At 46.4% G+C, this 19,093-nt stretch overlaps 2 protein-coding genes and 1 pseudogene across 2 annotated transcripts in view; all 3 read right to left on the reverse strand.

Moving 5' to 3' along the window:
- Positions 1-2,025, reverse strand: part of LOC135377266 (uncharacterized) — a 17,630-nt gene extending 15,605 nt beyond the window's left edge. Inside the window, exons 1-2 of the mRNA XM_064609580.1 lie at positions 1,334-2,025; positions 1,137-1,239 (exon numbers count right to left, since the gene is read on the reverse strand). The gene's annotated coding sequence lies outside the window, so the exon portion shown is untranslated. The remainder of the gene's footprint in view (positions 1-1,136; positions 1,240-1,333) is intronic.
- Positions 2,026-3,220: 1,195 nt separating this feature from the next.
- On the reverse strand, positions 3,221-6,700 carry LOC135379187 (thioredoxin-dependent peroxide reductase, mitochondrial-like; annotated as a pseudogene).
- Positions 6,701-17,367: 10,667 nt separating this feature from the next.
- LOC135377270 (peroxiredoxin-like) lies at positions 17,368-18,693 on the reverse strand. The gene is made up of 5 exons (XM_064609586.1): positions 18,576-18,693; positions 18,163-18,522; positions 17,721-18,108; positions 17,538-17,668; positions 17,368-17,475 (listed from the first exon to the last, which is right to left on the reverse strand). Exons 2-5 carry the CDS (start codon positions 18,515-18,517, stop codon positions 17,438-17,440), a joined length of 912 nt encoding a protein of 303 aa, XP_064465656.1. The 5' UTR covers positions 18,518-18,522; positions 18,576-18,693; the 3' UTR covers positions 17,368-17,437.
- Between the last annotated feature and the right edge of the window lie 400 nt (positions 18,694-19,093).

The following is a 19,093-nucleotide window of genomic DNA, read 5'->3' on the forward strand; positions in this document are numbered from 1 at the left end:
CAATGCTTCCCTCTCTGATTGGCCGATGCACGAGCAACTTCTCAAGTTTTCGGTCCGGGAGCGAGTCGCAGCAACTCGGAGCAACTCGAGTTGCTGGAGGTTGCCGGCTGACAGCAACTCCAAAGTTGACTCATAGTTGCTGCAAAAGTTGCCCCGTGTGAACGCTGCCTAATAATGTACTTATGGTAACGCGTTTCCTTATTGGATTTCAACGATTCCTTTGAACTTGAACAAAAAGTTTCGGGAGAAATTAGACTATTACTATCTATAACGTACACGAAACGGAACTGTAGAATTTCATATCGACCTTCGCAGCGCAGGGGGCGAAGAAGAAGCAGCAGCACAGAGAGACGGGATGGAACGCCTGCCGTCCTCGTGCTGTTATTCGAACGTCTGTCTTCGTCTCCCGTACCGCAGAAAGATCGACATGAATATGCCACTTCGTAAATAACTGGTCATGTTACATGTTAGGAATACATGCCGATCCACTATCTACAGGGTTAGTCTCGCAAACGTTACACATTTTGATCGCATCTTAAAAATAGAAGACGGGGTTTGTCCAACACCAACTTTGCAGACTGGTAGCCATTGGTCTGAAGTTCCGTTGGAATTTTTTGTGAGCATTATGGTCCAGTAGAAGAAAAATTAAAAAACAAGCAAAATCTCACTCTATGCATTTTCTATGGCCTATATCACTCAAAAGCCGCCATTTTCTGCTGTGTGCGCTTCACTTTTCATTCACCGCACACAGGTGGCACCAGCATACAGAACAAGAGGATTGGTGCATAAAGTCAGAATCTGCATGTCACATCGTTGCAGGCAGCGCTACCTGTGTGAAGTGATGTGAACGTGAAGCAGACACAAGAAAAAATGGCGGTGTTTGTGTGGGATAGGCCATTGAAATGCATGGGGCGAGATTTTGGTTTATTTTTAATTTTCTTTCTACATGACATAGCGCTTACAAAAAATTCAAATGAAACTTCAGATAAATGGCTATCAGTCTACAAAGTGTGGGATGGGCCAAATGTAGTCTTCTATTTTTACAGTGCGGTCGAAATGTGTAACGTTTGCTAGATAACCCTGTAAAACGCGTCTGTTTATGTGCGTTCCACAGCATGATCGATGTATATACGTACGCAAATCTTGTTTTTGCTTCCCTTTTTATTAATTCTTGTGAAAAGGAAGTAGTTAATGTCCAAGAATAGTGCGGTATGAACAGGCTTTTTCAGCCAAAGGTCCCTGTAAGAAGAAAAAGAAAAGTTACGATAGAACTGGACAGAACGCGCGTTTCCCCGATGCCAGCGAATATTACACGAGCGAAACTTTCACTCACCGATCAAGTTCACGCTCTTGAAAGCGATACTTTAACGCTTCTAAGTTAGTGTAGATGATGTCTTTCCATGGTGTCGATCTCCATCTGGCACGTCGCGTTGAAAGTTCAAAAGCCTTTTTGAAATTGAGTGCAAGAGCGGGAACGGTGGAAACAACCCAACAAGACGAGACGCTCACTCTTCAGGTGCATCCGCGCAAAAAATGTAGCTCCTGCTTCTCATTGGTGCTGTGTGGGACGCCTTGCATTCTAGTTGCGTCCGCGGGAAAATGAAGCAATTATTTCAATTTCTTTTTTGTTGTTGTTGTTGTAGTTGTGTAGTCACGCGAATGTTGCACGGACGGTCCCGTTGAAATAGTGGGAACTTTGGTCGTCTGTTCCAGAGCCGTTTACGGCTCAGGGCTAGATTTTGAACTATTCGCTATCTCGTAACGCTTGCTAAACGCTCGTGCTCCCCGGTTGACGGCCAATGCGCGTGACGGAATGAGCGCGCAAATTTGAAAAATAGCTATAACGATCGCTATGTGGTGATCAAGATTGAGCCCCTGGTCCTGTTCGTGGGATAGTTGTGTCCAGAAACAGCACAACACGCGCAGACTAACAGTGACACACGGATAAACCGTGAACATGTTTCTACGATCTGTCGACTGACCTGACCAAAGAGCCTGAGCGGATTGCCGGAATGGCTTCGACCATGTCCCGACATGGCTCCATTTTATGCGCAACTCGTTCTTTATGAAGTTCAGCTGGCTGAAGGTGCGATGAAGATTCGCCTCCTTGACGTGTGGAAAAAAGCACATTGTTCAAAATAGCTTAACATTGGACGATGCATCTTAGACTTCTTGTTAAACTCCAGCAAGATGGTCGACGGTCAGTACTGAACTGTATTCAGCAATGAAAAGCGCTGTCCCACCTTCAGCCTCATTCGCTGGATCGAACTTTCCTCGGGGCAATGCGAACTGTCTGTTCCCAGTGCCTTTCTGTGCTTTGCGCTGTCTCCATGTGCCTTCAGGTCTGAGTACTTCGCACCAGGGAACGGAACCGGTACTTTTTTTGGTCCGGTTCGGCTTCAGGCATATTTGTTCGGTTCAGGTTTAGCTCCGCTAAACCGAACTTATCAACTTGAACCGGTTCAGGTATATCGGTTCTGTTCGGGGAGAACACCCCCCCTCCCCGGCACATACAACAGACAAAAAAAATCTGTCAGCGGTCGGGACATTTACAGGGATTGGAACCGTTACTTTTTTCGGTCCCGGTTTAACCGGTTCATGGGCAGTAATTTTGCTACATGGAATCGAGCTTACGCTCGCCATACACGGCTGTAGGAGAAAGGTGTGCGATAACCGTTTCAGGTGAGTAAACAAAAAGTCGGTCAGTAGTACAATCATTTCACCTCTGAACCGGTGACCGTACGAATTTTTTCCGGTTTGGTTCAGGACACGTAAAAAAATTGTTCGGTTCGGGTTCAGTTTCGGTTCCGATCCCTGCTTTGCACACAGTCACAGAACCGGCACTCCACTGTTTGTCCCATCTGCCGCTGTTCTGCCACCCGTAGCATGATTACAGTACGTCATGTATTGTATTTGTAATTTTTGTGCGATTGATATCCCCCCCCCCCTACTGTAATGCATTCTGGTGCTGTAGGTACACAAATAAATAAATATTGCCCCTATAAATAATAAATAGTGCCCCTAACTTTATTTCTGAAGGTTGTACGCTGAAGAGAGTCGGAAGCTGGCTGCTTTTTCTTCCTTACGGAGATTGGGGTTCAATGTAATACAGGTTGTTTGTAGCAAGCAGCCCATGTGATAGGTTCATTTAATGACCACACAGTTTGCGCAATATGGCATTTCGAGCGGACCACCACAAAGAAACAGAGCGCATCCAGAATTGCACCAGAGATGCAAACCAATTTATATTACAAATTAAAAGAATGGGTATTTACAATGCGCATAAATGGGGACTACTTGCGGTGGTTGGGGTTCCCAAGAAGCACTGGTCACTGCAAGAGAGAGAGATTTAGAAAAAAAACAACTAACTGGCCAGCAAGCTCCGAGCTCACCTTCACACTGCTTGTCCACATATTGAGTGTCTCGCAAGCACTGCAACACGCTGTCCACTCGCCTGGGATGACCAAAGTCGTGGACGCACGTGTAACGTACCACGCCTCTCGGATCGATCACGAACGTGGCACTGAAAAGCAGCTCTCGTAGTACCCGTATATCCTCGTAAGGAAAACACTCACTTCTTGGGATATCCCGTACTTTCGACCAGTACGTCGTAGTCTCTGGAGATCTGCTTGGTGAAATCGGACAGGAGAAAGACGTTGATCTTTCCCAGACCTCCCAACTTGCGTGGCGTGTTGGTCCAGGCCAGCTGGGAACGGCACGAGTCGGTCGAGACGGCCACCACCTCCACGTTGAGGCTGCGGAATTCGGCAATGCGCTCGCTGTGCTCCACCAGTTCAGTGGGGCAGGCCAGGCTGAAGACGTCCGAGTGGAACAGGAGCAGAAGGTATTTTCCCAGGAAGGTCGCTCAAATGGATCACCTGGATCCTGTTCTCCACCACTGCCTCGCCCTTGAACTCCGGGCGTAGCACTGCACCTTGGGCTGCCGAACCACGCTCGATTCCACGGGCTCTATTGTGTAACATTACCTTTTTGTTAAAACGTTCCTTATGTGCTCAACTTGGAGGCATTAGTTGAAGCCTCGCTTAAGGGATGGTCGCACCCGAAAAACCCATTTACAAAACCACTATGTTCGGTCCACGACCAACTAGATTATAACGACCCATGGCATGGCACCCCTCCCCAGCGCCGCATTTTTGGAAAGTAGCGGTGGCGCTGCTCATCGTCCAGTTATTGCTTCCTCAACTTTACAATACTTTGTACTTCAGCTTACCTTAGTATTTCTGTACAAGCGGTGGATATTCCACGGATGTTTCATTCTGAGGTTGATTATCATCATCATTCTACGCGTTTCCATATGAGTTATTGCTGTCGTCTGCTCGGTAGTCGTACGTACGCTTCTGCGCATTCAGAATTCAAATTTCCATCATCCAATCGTGATGCAGATCTCGCGTGCCGATGAGTAGCGCCCTAGTGGATCGTGCGGACGGTTTCTTCATAGGGGTTGCCGATTACGACATGGTCGTTAGAATCTAGTAGGCCGTGGTTCGGCCCTACTTCACTAATTGTTTCGTCCAAAAAGTGCTTAGATATTATAGATGAGCGCTCCTTCCGCTTCAGCTGCAGAGGACGTGACGTCACTCCCTTAGCGGAGGATTTGGCAGTCCTTTTCGCAAGCTCCCGCCCCCATTAGCACTTAGAGAGTGACGTTCCCCCATTTTTTCTAGAGGGGGAATTCCCGCCATAGTCTCAATATCTACTCCTGTCACATATTCAATCGAATAACAGTCACTCTTTCGTGTGGGATTTTCCTACCGTAGTCAGTGGTCACAAAGCGGGAAAATGACACTGTAGTTTCCAAATTGACCATCGCTTCAAAGGTCTCTTATTGCGAGTGAAGCTTTAGCATTTAGCTTTAGCATTTAACCCGAAAAAGTCCACTCCCTAAGTATGCATTGTGTTTGTTTAATGCCAGTATGATGGAAAAAAAACTTGTAACCTGCCAGGATGGAATTGCGTACCAAATTAAACAGTTGTTTTACTGCACCCTTTAGTGACCCCAACTGAAAGTGTACGCATAGAAAATTACCCAAGTGGATCCTCTTGACGTGGTGTCGGGGGCCGGGATACCTCTTCCTCGGCGAAGGAAGCGTCCCGCACGACTCTGCCGGTTTTGGCAAACCTAGCATAGCTTTCACGTGTTCCAAGGTTCGCATCATGTCCCGGTGGTGTCTCGTCTTGGCATGTTTCTCCAGCTCGCTTTTTCCGGCCCGCAGTTCGGCGTTGCAATGCTTGCACCGGGCGCGGTAAGGATCCTCAGGAACCTTGACCAGCCAGTCTTTCAAGTGCTCGTCGTTTAGCCACTCCTCACGAACTTTTGCTTGTACCACCGGATGGATCCCCCTCTGCTTTCCGTTTCGCGGCTGGCGCATCGCCGCTGTCTTGGAGCATTCTCGCACCATCCTCCATGGGCTCTGCATGTGAAAACAAAGTTTCACAAGAGCCAAGAAAAACGTTACCTACAAGTTCATTACACTTACATTCTTTCACAAGAGCCCGGTTATTGTTAAATGTGGAAACTTACATAAATTATCCAGAATCCACCAGTTTTTGTCCACAATCATACTTGCTGCCTTAATTACGACATTTCCGTTAAAAGTTTGCCCCGCGTTCCCTAGTGTCCGCGTATTCGTGTCTAGCTAGGTAGCTAGGTCCACATCGTCGCTGTACAATCGCAGCCTGAGACCTAGAAAGTCGACATGTCAACAGTCTCGAGAACTGTCTTGACTTGGATTGTCCTCATGCCGATCCCCCTGCTCCTAGAGGGGTCAATAGGAAACTTTACGAAAGTCGTTTTTTGGTATTGGAAGCGTGTTACTACCATGTCTTACACGACAAAAATGTGCTTTTTAAACATTGATAGCATTGATAATAGCTAGGAAACACTGTACAAAAAGAAGCACGCACAATCGGTAGTTTCTTTGTACCCAAACCTGATCCCCAGCCTGCACGAGACCGTTCGCGGGAGGTCTTACACATATACTAAAACAGAAAAGGATACGACAATGAGCAATTTCGACACCAAGATGCAACACCATTGCAGACGATTAAGAAAAGAAAGAAGAGAAATACTGCTGATCAACTCGCAGTTATACAGAACCCCCGAGACTATATAGGGACACGGAAACAGGACAAGAACACACAGTTATGAAGATGAAAGATCTCGGGGTTTTTAATGTGCATATCAGTGTCACCAACTCCTTTCATTGGCCTTACCTACACAGAGAGCGCATAAAATAACGCAATAAATTGTACCTAAGCCTGCGGTTTAACCCCTACATGCTGCAAAAGCAAACATTCTTGCGTTATTACTGAAGGTCAATAGTGTATATTCGGATCTGTAAATTGAAGCAAAATTGACAGGTATTGAAGCAAGTTGTCAACTCCAATGCTTCGCAATTTTCGCTGGAACCGTTAACTTGGCTGGGCACGGATGGGGCCAAAAATTCCCCCAGACACTGGCGATCCTGACTGAATTTCGCGAACTCGGTGCAGATCAAGTTCCCCATATGTGAACGGGCCATACGTTCCGGGTTCCTTAATCTGTTGTTACGTACCTTTTGTTCAGTCTGGTACAATAATTTCGCAGCTAGTAAGAACAATCCGCCATGTTTGTAAGTGGACGATATGTGGCAAGAACAGTTCATTTTCGTACTGTGTATATAGAGCTAAGGAGGATGTGTTGAAGGCGTAGACAATCAGCTGCAAGCTAGATATGCATTTCGGCCATGGCGAAGCACGTGCCCTTTCTACATTACAATCTTGCATCGATAAATAACCGGACTCGAAGCTATGCAATTCATCGCGTGAACTGACTTATGTGCGTAGTACGGCAAAGGGAAGCCATTTAGGGAACTTTGAGTTCCCCAGCTCTGGTCAAAATGGCGACGCCTAGCTGTGGCTGCGTAGCTTTCAATAAATTTCGTTAGATATGAGCTGATACTTTTCATAAAATAACGTCGTTTCTCTGCACAGTTTGACGTTCACCTCAAACTGTACAGAGAGAGATCTGGTTGTGTTGTATATTTCTCATATACCCTTTGCGTGTATCTCTTTGTGCTTGTCATGATTGCGTAGCTGTGCTTTTGGAGGATTTTGGTTAAAACCGGCATATATTCGTTTTCACGTAATGCGTCTGTTGCCTATTCTACTGCTTGTTCATGAAACCGTCCCCTCAAAGCTGTCTATAACACTGAAATGTCGGCATTTTTCCCAACTTCATTTAGGCGATGGAAGTCGCAGAAAAGGTTAGCCGGCTGCAGGACTCGAACCCACGTCTTCTGGCTAACCTTTTCCGTGACTTCGATCTTTCATCGTTAATTTCTTAGGCAATTTGAGGCTTTGTATGTGTTTGTCCTCTCTATGTTGTTGCAGCCTCAGAACATCAGGTCTCTCATCTAATTTAGGGCGGCATGAAATGATCGCAACAGAAATGTGCTGTCATATTTCATAAGGTTGTGGCTCACTTAGGAAAACCACAAAAGAGAAAAAAACTAAATTCTACGTAAGGAATATGGACTTACCTTTTGCTAGCTCCGTTACGATCTACTACGCTGTGCTAGCTACGATGTACTCCGTGACGTCCTGGAACATTCTCCTGAAGGAACCATCCTCCCTTGGGTTCTAGACCATTCATTGCTTTTTCCTACTTTTCTCTGCCCGAACGAAAACCAATTTCTCGCCAATTTTTCTAGGAGTCGTATAGGAAAAGTGACCGAAAGAAAATCTTTCCTCGATAACGTAGCTCGAGTCGTTTCCCGAAAAGTCCGTCGGAAGATTCTGTTTTTTTTTTAATTTAGTCCTTCCATTTATAGGCTGGAATACTTGCAATAGAGATTGAAGTTTTTCAGTTTTATTCTGGGCACTTTGGGGTGAAGCATTTCGTTCGAGGTCAGACTGATACAACTGTTGCGGACAGGAATGCCTGCCGTTGTAATGCTTCCACGAAAAAGCAATCCATATTCTCGCCGTTTCCGACTAAAAAAAATCAGCTAATGAAAAGATGCTCGGCACTGAGAGCCCTTGAAGGAATACTTTTTGTACCTTTTATACGCAATTCGTAAAAAGGCACGCAGACAGAAATATCAAACATGCAACGTTCCGAATAACCGCTTTCACTCCCTTGTCTTGTGGTGGCCCAAAACCAGGAAGCAATAAAGGGCATTTTAACCTTTCTAGGTAAAATTTAACGAAGCCTGACCCAAGATAAATTTTCATACCCCAACCGATTATGAATGCGCCGTCCAAGAACCGACATATGTCAACAGGACGTTTCACGGCTTTATTTTTATGCCTATAAAATGTAGCCTCGGTCTCTTTTTTTGTGTCGATAGTGATTTATTGGCGGTTTATGACTTGCTCTACAGTTTGCTCAACGATAATTCCCCAGGTTAATATTGTCGTATCGTCAGCGTAAATATATATATATATGTGTTACTATTTGACGAGTGTTTTATACAGTGTCATTTATGTAAATATCGAACAACAGTGGGCCAAAGATATTGCCATGAGGAACACGATCCGATACGTGAACATTACTCCTGCTGCCGTGATTTTAAATATGACTAAAACTGAAATGAAAGTGCACATTTTTCTAATTTGCCCGAGACTACTGAATGATTTTAAAAAAAACTTCCCAACAACATTTTCTTCGATATTACAAACAATAACCTCTTTCTAATAAAGAAGAGCTATTTCAGTTGATCGCCATTTCCGGAAGCATGGTCATTCAAAGAATGTTGTTTTCGAAACAGTTTCAGAGAAGACTGCAGTGATTCATCTAGACCCCCCCACAACCCCCAACACCCCCCAAAATCTAGGGGAGACCCTCTGAGATCTCGTGAGATTGCGCAATATTGAGTCAAAAGCATATAAATACTGTATAAGTGCTTAAATTCGCGGGCTCAATAATTCGCGAATTTGTGAGAAGCCCGGATCAGGCAATTATTCGCGGAACCTTAAATTCGCGGTACCGCGCTGCGTCCACCCTGCATCTTAAGGGCCATCCACCTTGAACTTCCTGGAAGAAGCTAATAAAAGGTATCACAACTGGGTAACTCCTTCAATTTGTCTTCCTTTTGAGCACTTCTGAATGAAAGGGCTGCGATTTGGGGGTCCTACTCGGCTCGTATCTGTGCCATTGCCCAATTGCCCTGTCTCCCGTCATTCCTGTCATCGCATCGAGCAGGTGCGATTGGCACTTCGTAGTGATGCGACAACTTTTCCAAAGGTCTATACGCGTGGCAGAGTGCATACGCGCTTGCTGAATGATCCAGGCTTACAAGGAACCGGAATCACGGGAGACATACATCCGCGCGGGATTCGTACGTGAAGGCTGGACTACAGTCTCCAGTTGCAGCGGCGAACTGAACACTTTGCGAGGCAATGCAGTGTAACAGCGTAAGAAACTCCGTATACATACGTTACCTCAGCGTCCTGGGTCAAATTTATTACATATTACTTTCACGTATTTTTCTGTCATTGGTTCGAATATTTCGCGGGACTTTAAATTCGCGAAAAAAGGGCGTTCGCGAATTTCGCGAAAAATAGGTCCTCGCGAAAATTACTACTTATACAGTACCCCCCCCCCCCCCCCCCCCCACACACCCACCCTGGCAGAACCCAACACCCCACCCCGAGGACGAAATTCTGGATAAACCGCTGCTACTGTGGAATATGCCCTTTTAAAAAGGCCCGTAATTTTTTTAACGCATTTGGGCCTTTATCTGAGTATAACCTTTGCTACTTTAATTTTTGAGGGGAATAAAAAATAACGTAATTAATTTTCGAGACATTTTTGAAGAGAAAAGCCTAACCTTACCGGGCGTCTTTGTAGATGTCCCTTTTGATTGAATGAATCGGAAAGTGTTGGCCAATAAGTTTGAATGGTAAGGGGGGTATGTTTAACGCAAAGAAAAAAAAAAGAATGGTAAGGCATTCGTGGGACTGCGTTAAATTTAATAAAACACCGCTTAAGCAGGTAGTTGTAATAAAGGATATTATCACATCTGACCCCGCATGTGTGAAGTCCGGGGTTTCAACAAGACACTATAATGGGCACATTCTTGCAATAATTAATGGCGCCGCCAGATGAGATTTTATTATATAGACTGACATTCCTTTCTTTTTTTTTTTTTTTTTTCTGGGCACTCGATAACAGAAACAGACGCGTCGAAACATGGTCGTTCAAGACATCTTCGTTCATGATGGTTATTCAAGCAAAAGCAAAATAAAAAGTTTTCGCCCTAAAAACAAAGTTGTCAGTGACAGCTCGGTCTTTCCTTCATGCGTAATCATGAGAAGGGGAAAAGCATAATAAAAGCTGCTCCGTGGAACCTGTTATTCCCCCAACACACCCAAGTTTCGGTTCGGTTCCGGTTCAGCTAGTGTATAGTGAGCGAAGCATCCGCACTCTCCGAAAAAAAGCTAAAGTGTAGGGAACATGATGCGAGATCTTCTACAAAAACACCAGTATATCGTGTGTATCGAATGGTGGACCTGCGAAGGACACGAAAACGAAAAAAGAAGAAAGTCACTGCCATCACGCTATACAATGTGCATACACGAAAATGATGTGCCGGCGTGTCCACCCTACTAAGCGTGACGGCCGCTAAAATGGGGCTTTCATTCGCTAAAATGAGAAATATCGAAGACTGGTGAAGCTAAGACCTTAATCAGCGATACCCGCTTTTTGAAACACGAACCAGTCGAGCATTATCTTTGTTTCGAGGCCGTGAATTTCTGTGAGATGCGTTGTTCCTCATCCATGACTTACGAAACACTCGAAAAAAAAAAAAAAAAAGCGCCTTATTCTTACCGGACTGACTGCGGGCAATTTCCTACAAAGCCGATTTCACGCTAATGTGACGGCGGCCGTGTTGGTGATTATTCATGTGCTCACCATGTTCAAGACGTGTTCATGTATAGGCGATACACACTTTCCTCGCGAGTGGAGTGTTCGCGACGATAAATCCCCCCCACCCCCACATTCTAAGCGATTTTCAGACTTCTCCATGTCATACCGAAATTTGGGGCAGGTAGAAAACGCACCAGCATTGATCAAGGCTGCTATTCACTCTTTAAAAAGGGAGACTTCGCAAGGATTCAAAAAAAAAAACAATAGGTGTGCATCATACTGAACACGGACCACTCCCTTGATACCGAGTACAACATTCGCATTCATTTTATGTGAGTAATTATAATTCGTAAATGATGGCAATACCAAGCCGAAACCAAAATGCAAGGCGCAGAACAGTTCGCCCGGAGGAAGATACTGTGACGTCACCCAGCATTGTCGTCTGCTACGAAGTTTGCATCCATGCCGGATGACATCAGCAGTGTAGCTTGCAGCGCCCCCTTGCTTCACAGAGGCCCGAAACGCTCGCTTCGTAATAATTCGTTCGAACAAAATCTGCGCACTTTGAGAACGCGATATTTCGCATGTATGTTCTTGGCACCCCCAAGGGTTACTGCCATGTCACAATCTTTGTGGTGATTTTGTTGCGGAGTCCCACACAGGTCGGTGCAGTTGCATGTACTTGTCAGATCTGTTACTAGGATCACAGTAAAAGTGACGGTATATACCCAACTGAAGAGGCTAGTAAAGAGCACTACCTCCAGTAACTTAGTTGATAACACTGCCGTTGGCTAGTAATAGTGCGACCTTCACGTAGAATACACTACTGCCTTCACCTAGTGTGTAAACTGCTAGAAAATAAAAATGTGGCCATACACGGCTTGCGGTATATAATTTCAGAAAAAGTGAATAATTAATTTTTTTCGGCGCCAGTTTATTTCTCAATTCCTATATCGAAGTATTTAAGATTGAAACATTGAAATAATTTATTTTACTAGAGAACAAGCTTTCGGACGGAAGAGTACCTGAGGAAGGAAGGACGGACTCCGTCCGAAAGCTTGTTCTTTAGTAAAATAAATTATTTCAATGTTTCAATCTCTTTAAATACTTATCTTACTCACACGCGAGTGCTAGACTTGCCATTTTTGCCTGATAGTTTCCTTCCGAAGTATTTCTGGATAGAATGTTTATTTCGCTTGTCTACAAAGTACTTACATAGCAAGATCTCTCACCTCTAGTCGAAGACGCGCATAAATGTTTCATAGTATTCACGAAGCCCATGTACCCGCTACGTGCATGTCTGTTTTTTGCCCGTCTTTATCGGCCCCCCCCTTTTTTATGCGTCTTTTGTCACTCCCGCTGCTTAACGATTTCAGGAAGTTTGAATTTTTTTACCTCTCTGTTTCAAGATGTAGAGGAGGTGATGTCGCTCTACATGAGTCCCGACCAGCGATGATGGTATGCCACGTAGAGGCGATGACGGTGGCCTGTCTCCATGGCCGCGCCGGTGGAACTGAGAATCGGGTGCTCCAGGCGGCGTGTCCATCCTCGTCGTTGTCCACCGGCCGCTACATCACTCCCCCCTCAGACGCGGAGCGGCGATAAAGCAGATGATGTCCCCGACTTTACTAGAGGAGGGCAGCGAGGGCGACCATGGTTAACATGCAAGGTAGAACAGGATGACGGCACGACGCACGGTGGCGAAACATCACAGCTGATGAGGCATCACGATCCGTTCGTCCGAGAACAGCGGGGAAGAGAGTGAGGCGCTGGCAAAGTGGTGGTGCTGGGGGTGCCGCTACCGGCACGGGAGCCAAAGCTCAGAGTCCCAGGGGAGGAGAGGGTGAGGCTGTGCGAGACGTTGAGAGATGCCGAGACGCCGGCTGAAGCGTGCCGTGGCGTCGGCTGCCGCGACTGGCAGTGAAGGGACCGCCGGGGTGCGGTGAACATCGGGCAGAAGCGATGGTTAATGAAGGTGTGATGCGCGTGTGTGCCAGTTGGGCATGCTTTGTAGGAGGGAGTCAGTAGGTCGGTATACAGCAGTCCGCTTGCCAAGCTCAGGAAGTCATTCCATAACGACAAGAGGATGTTGAGGACGGATGAGAGTCGTGGCAGTGGGTCTGGACAGGTGAGGTTGAGGGTACGCGGAAAGCATCAGGATCGATCGGTTGCCGTGCCACAGAGCTACCGTAGCTGTCGGATAGGTAGTTGTAGAGGGGCTTCCAGGCTGCGCGGCAGCGTGCCATCGGTGCTCGACATGCAGGAAGGTTGTCAAATTTGGGATGGTAAAAGGGTCCAATTGTGCCGAACATGATGTTCATAGTTCGGGTCACCAAATGTAGAGGAGGTGATGTCCCTCTACACGAATCCCGACCGGCGGTGATGGTATGCCACGGAGAGGCGATGACCGTGGCCTGTCCCCATGGCCGCGCCGGTGGAACTGAGAAGGCGTGTGTTCATCCTCGTCGTTGTCCACCGGCCGCTACAAAGTACATCTTGCTGTTGCTTCATTAGCGGTCACATCATAGATATTATTAACTAGTTTTTTTAAATATTTTCCGTTTGAACATCTATTTTTATATGTACAAATTCTATTTTTCTCTCAATATTGACAAAAGACTCCAACTAAAAACGTTTCTTGTGTGACGGCCACGGCAGACCAGCGGCATTGCCGGGAAAGGTCGTGCTGATGACTGGGAGGTGGTGGCTTCGAATCCTACCACCGTCTCAGGTTTGTCCAGGACGCATACTAAACTCCTTCCTGCTGTCCTCCCGCCATCTGTCCACATCCGTACGCCGCTGCTCACAGCCACCATGTGCTTCGCAGCGCTCACCTTGCGTTGCGTTCTGTCGGAAGGATTCCACGTCAAGAGATCCACCGATGGATCTCTTGCCTCGTCTGAGGGTTCGCCAGGCTTGGATCTTTTGACCCCTTTGTGTTACGTCGTTAACACTAACATCGTAACCTACAGCACAACCTCAGGATTTTCTCGCTTACATTTTTTTTTTGTGCGCATGTGCGTGTGTGGTAAGAAGAGAGAAAACACCGAAAATACTTCACTATTACCGGGCATATTACTTCCTAACTTAATACTACGTACAGTGCAATCGTTCTGCAATGAACATGGTAAGGAATAGAGTTTCTTTTTTTTGTCGGGAATCCGCGCTGGATGACGCTTTGACTGGTTCGATCACTTGATTCGCTTGTCAAGTGACCGGTTGGAACTCTTGACGCCTTGGATCTTTTGACTCGCCTGTCACGTGACCGGTTGGATCTCCTGACTCGATGGATCTCCTGACTCGATGGATCTCTTGACCGGAAGCGTGTCAGAAGCAGTAGGTGAGCTTATCTCATCCAATCTGTCACAAGTGGGGGAACAGGACAAGCACTGGGCGGCGTTGTGGCGTTTCGGAGCTTGTTTTTCAGTAAAATAAACGTTTCCATGTCTTTAAATACGTATTTTATTCACTTGCGAGTGCTAGACTTCTCCCATTTTTTTCCTTTAAAGTCCTTACCCTTTGAATACGTTTTTCGTGCTTGAATTTTCGTGAGTGAGAGCGGCTGGTTTGTCCCTTCAGATGACGCGCATTTGGAAGTCGCTGGGGGATGGGGAGGTGTGTTAGCTTAGCCATAACCCCCTATATACTGATCATGCCTGTCCCCTGTCCACACGCGGAAGGGCCGAGGGCGAGAGGCCGTTCACTTTGGTGGCGCCAGTTTGTATGATTGGATGGATGGATGGATGGTAGTGCCCCCTGGTGCCTCTTTGTATCGAGGGTCCAGCACAGGAATAATTCCAGGCGGACGGGCTAGATAGGCTTAAAAGGAAAAAAGTGGGTCTACGTTTCTTATTCACTAGATCACTAGATCTCATTCACAGGATCGTGATGGTCATACCGATGGGTGTGCTCGCTGGAGAACGGCGCTTGCTGTTATGTGAATGCGCGAGCGCTTTGTCGTCTGCTACTCCGCGTTGAAATGTGCGCCACGTGTGTCTCGCGCCTAAAAACCGTTGTTTTTAGGTAACCGCGCAAGAATGTCTCAAGGTACTCTCATTAGATACGGGTTTCTCATACATGGCATTGCCTGCCACACGTGCAATTATGTCTGTAACCTCCCGGGCTATTCTGATTACATCTGTGTGCTTCTCCCAGTCCTAGAGACACCCGAAATCGTTTGGGATGACCGGTGACCACTCGTCACAAAGCAGACATAACGGGGACACGGCTTGCACAAAACAAACTTTTGTTTTAAAGTAAAGTATATGCTACGACAACGTGTGAAGTAAACATGAAATTGATATGATGGACTTAAGGACGTGGGAGATGGGGTGGGATGGGGATTACTCCAGTACGATCTCTAAGATGATTGCAATACAATGATTAGGGGTTTCAACTTAAACGCGTACAACAGGAAAACGGCCGCAGTTCAACCAACGTTCCTTCCAACACAACTAAAGTATTCGACGACAACAACAAGAATTAAAATGAAGAGCTTGATGAAACGGTGGTGAGATTGGGTAGGGTGAGGCTAACTACAGTGGGATCTGTCGAATGATTAGAATGCACATGGAATCACTACGTAGGTGTGTGGAAAGCCTTAGAGAATTCTCCACACCCGAATGTGCAGTAAGCTGCAATATCTGATGAGTGATACGATGCCTTATCTTATATACTAGGAGCCACAGGCGGAGAGTTTCCAATCTGCCGGAGGGGGCCGGGTCATAACGCCCCCCCTTTTTTTTTTATCATACACAGAGGTCGGGCAGGGTGTCGGGAATTCTGTTTTGTGACGTTGTGAGGCAAATTTTTACAGAATTTTCATGATCACTGGCATGAAACACGCCATTCTTAGGATATCCCTGGAAACGTTCATCTTGGGTGTCAGGCCTATGCTAGTAGCGAAATTATTTAATGGCTTTGACATGCTACAGCTGAGTGCAGTCCAAAACCTGCCTCCACGCTTAATAGGGAACTGCAAATCCGCTTGAAAGCACAGCACGGCTGTGGCGGCCCCGAAAAGCCCTCGAAACCACCAAGCGCGGCTGCCCTTCCGCGGTACAAGCTATGCGCAAAGGGTAAAGTTGACGAGGTTGGCGAGGGAGGGAACTGGGAGAGAGCGATCAATGGCAACGTGTCACGTCTGAGTTACCGACGAAGTTGTCGCAGCTCTGCTTTATGAAGGAGCCCGTGTATCCTGAGAAACTGGCGCCCCCACGTAGTGCGGTGAACGGCAGTTTCGCGCTCAGCGGGCAGGCATGATCAGTATACAGGGTGTCCCAGCTAAATGTGACCATATTTTTTTAAAATGTATCTATCACTTTTTCCGAGATGAAATCAATCGCAACATAGCATATGCTGAAGTGCTGAAGGGCACTCCCTAGGAGAGCATTAGCAGACTCCTAAGGCAATGTCTTGATTAACTTTCAATAATTAAAGTTGTTCCAATGAGAACATCTGATCTCTTCGGTCACCAGATACCAAAGCCGTTTTCAGAACAAGAATCCGTTCGACAGATCGTCCGCAAAAAATTCGTGAAGGAAAACCATTTTTTTCTTTATTTTGTTCATTGCCCATCTTCGAAGATGCGTCTTTCCTTCACCCAGTGTGAGAGGGTGAAAGAGCACAATGCCGCCTCATGCATCGAAGATTAGCTTTAACTTTGCGGAAACAAAACAAAAACAAATGTACGAGGTGACTCTATCGCAACTGCCCTTATCTTGGGCTGCATTTTCAGTTTTGTTTTAATCTTTTCCCAGGACGCAAGAGGCAACAGTGTGCTCTTTCACCCTCTCGTATTGGGGGTGAAGGAAAGACGCGTTTCTAGAGATGCGCAATGAATAAAATAAAGAGAAAAAAAAGGTGTTCCTTCACGAAGTTTTTGCGGACGATCTATCCAACGGATTCTTGTTCTGAAAACGGCTTTGGTATCTGGTGACCGAAGAGATCAGATGTTCTCATTGGAACAACTTTAATTACTGAAAGTTAATTAAGACATTGCCTTAGGAGTCTGCTAATGCCCTCCTAGGGAGTGCCCTTCAGCATATGCTATATTGAAATTGATTTCATCTCGGGAAAAAGTGATATATTTTTTAAAAATATGGTAACGTTTAGCTGGGACACCCTGTATATTGTCCACTGGAGTAGTTTGTTAGGATAATTCCATAAATTTCCTAATCATCTCACTCAATGGAATTACTGGAATAGCCTCAAATGAAGACCATATTCCAACCAGATTGACCCACTCGCCTATTTGGGTTTGTGCCTTGGCGAAGAATTGCGTAACCAATCCATTTGCCCGTTAAACGAACAGTCAAATGGAACACTACGAGACATTTAAGCGTACCACAATAGAACAGAAAAGCGACACCTGGCAGCTGCGGTCTTGTATGTACCACTTCTACGGCGAAAAATCGCGCCAAGAGGAGTCAAACTTGAGCGGCAGAAAAACTTGGAACAATAAGTATGATGACTCACCAAGGAAGAGAACACAGTGAGCGAATGAATGTATATTACAGACTCGTATTAAAAGAATGAGTATTTACAATGTCGCATAAACAGTGACTACTTGTGGTGATTGGGTTCCCAAGAGGCACTGGTCGCTGCAAGAGAGAGAGATTTAGAAAAAAAAAACAACTAACTGGCCAGCAAGCTCCGAGCTCACCTTCACACTGCTTGTCCACATATTGAGTGTCTCGCAAGCACTGCAACACGCTGTCCACTCGCCTGGGATGACCAAAGTCGTGGACGCACGTGTAACGTACCACGCCTCTCGGATCGATCACGAAGGTGGCACTGAAAAGCAGCTCTCGTAGTACCCGCATATCCTCGTAAGGAAAACACTCACTTCTTGGGATATCCCGTACTTTCGACCAGTACGTCGTAGTCTCTGGAGATCTGCTTGGTGAAATCGGACAGGAGAAAGACGTTGATCTTTCCCAGACCTCCCAACTTGCGTGGCGTGTTGGTCCAGGCCAGCTGGGAACGGCACGAGTCGGTCGAGACGGCCACCACCTCCACGTTGAGGCTGCGGAATTCGGCAATGCGTTCGCTGTGCTCCACCAGTTCAGTGGGGCAGGCCAGGCTAAAGACGTCCGAGTGGAACAGGAGCAGAAGGTATTTTCCCAGGAAGTCGCTCAAATGGATCACCTGGATCCTGTTCTCCACCACTGCCTCGCCCTTGAACTCCGGGGCGTAGCACTGCACCTTGGGCTGCCGAACCACGCTCGATTCCACTGCACATGAGCAATGAAATGCACTAGGGGAAAGATGTTTATAAACGTAGTCACCCTTATGGGCTTCTTCTCCAAGTGGCGGGAAGGAGGCTTCCGACATAGATGACTGCACGTCGGGCTGTATGACTTGGTTGGTGAAACCGAGCATCGTCGTTGCCTCTTCCACGGCATCCACCATGTCCCTGTGGTGTTTCGTCTTGGCATGCTTTTCCAGTTCGCTCTTACCAGCCCGTAGTTCCGCCTTACACAGCCTGCATCTGGCCCGATACGGGTCCTGGGGAACGCTTACCAGCCAGTTCTTAAAGCGATCGTCCAGCAACCAGGAATCACGAAACTTTTGCTTGTACCATCGGCCGTCGGCTTTACGTTTTCTGGTGTCGCCGATGGCCTCGACACCCGGCTCCCCCATTAGCTCTGTACGTCAGAGTTTCATCAACAAAGATTCCAGATCAGCTCCAATGACTTACATAAATGGACAAATTGGCCACCAGTTGAGGTCGTTTTCTAGAACCATGTTGCATGACTGATTTAAGGACGACTTGGATAAAATACACGATAAAATAGGGGCAAGACAAAAATGGCGACCAGTAGTCAGTGTTGCTACACCCATCGGAGGAAAAGTACGGAGATCACTTAGTATAGAGATGTACTTCAAAATCTGTAGATGGCAGTAAAACATATAATTTGCTTAATTAACATCGTTTTTAGGCCTGGAGATTGTACGTTTCATCGTCTGACATTTTCTATTTCGTGTTTCTGCATCTATACAAAGCAAGCGCACTTTTTTTTCTTTCCGCGGTATTCTGGGAACGCGAATGAAGACACGAAAGTGACGAAAAGCGTAACCTCATTTGTATGTACCACTGATACAAAGAAGTCAAACGTGACCTTCGTGAACGAATATGGTCTCCCGTGCTGTTTCGGTTTCACTATGTCTACCAACGTCGTGATAACGTCACGGTGACGTTTGACTTATCAGAGATTT

Source organism: Ornithodoros turicata, chromosome 1 (genome assembly GCF_037126465.1).
Source record: "Ornithodoros turicata isolate Travis chromosome 1, ASM3712646v1, whole genome shotgun sequence".
Lineage (NCBI taxonomy): Eukaryota > Metazoa > Arthropoda > Arachnida > Ixodida > Argasidae > Ornithodoros > Ornithodoros turicata.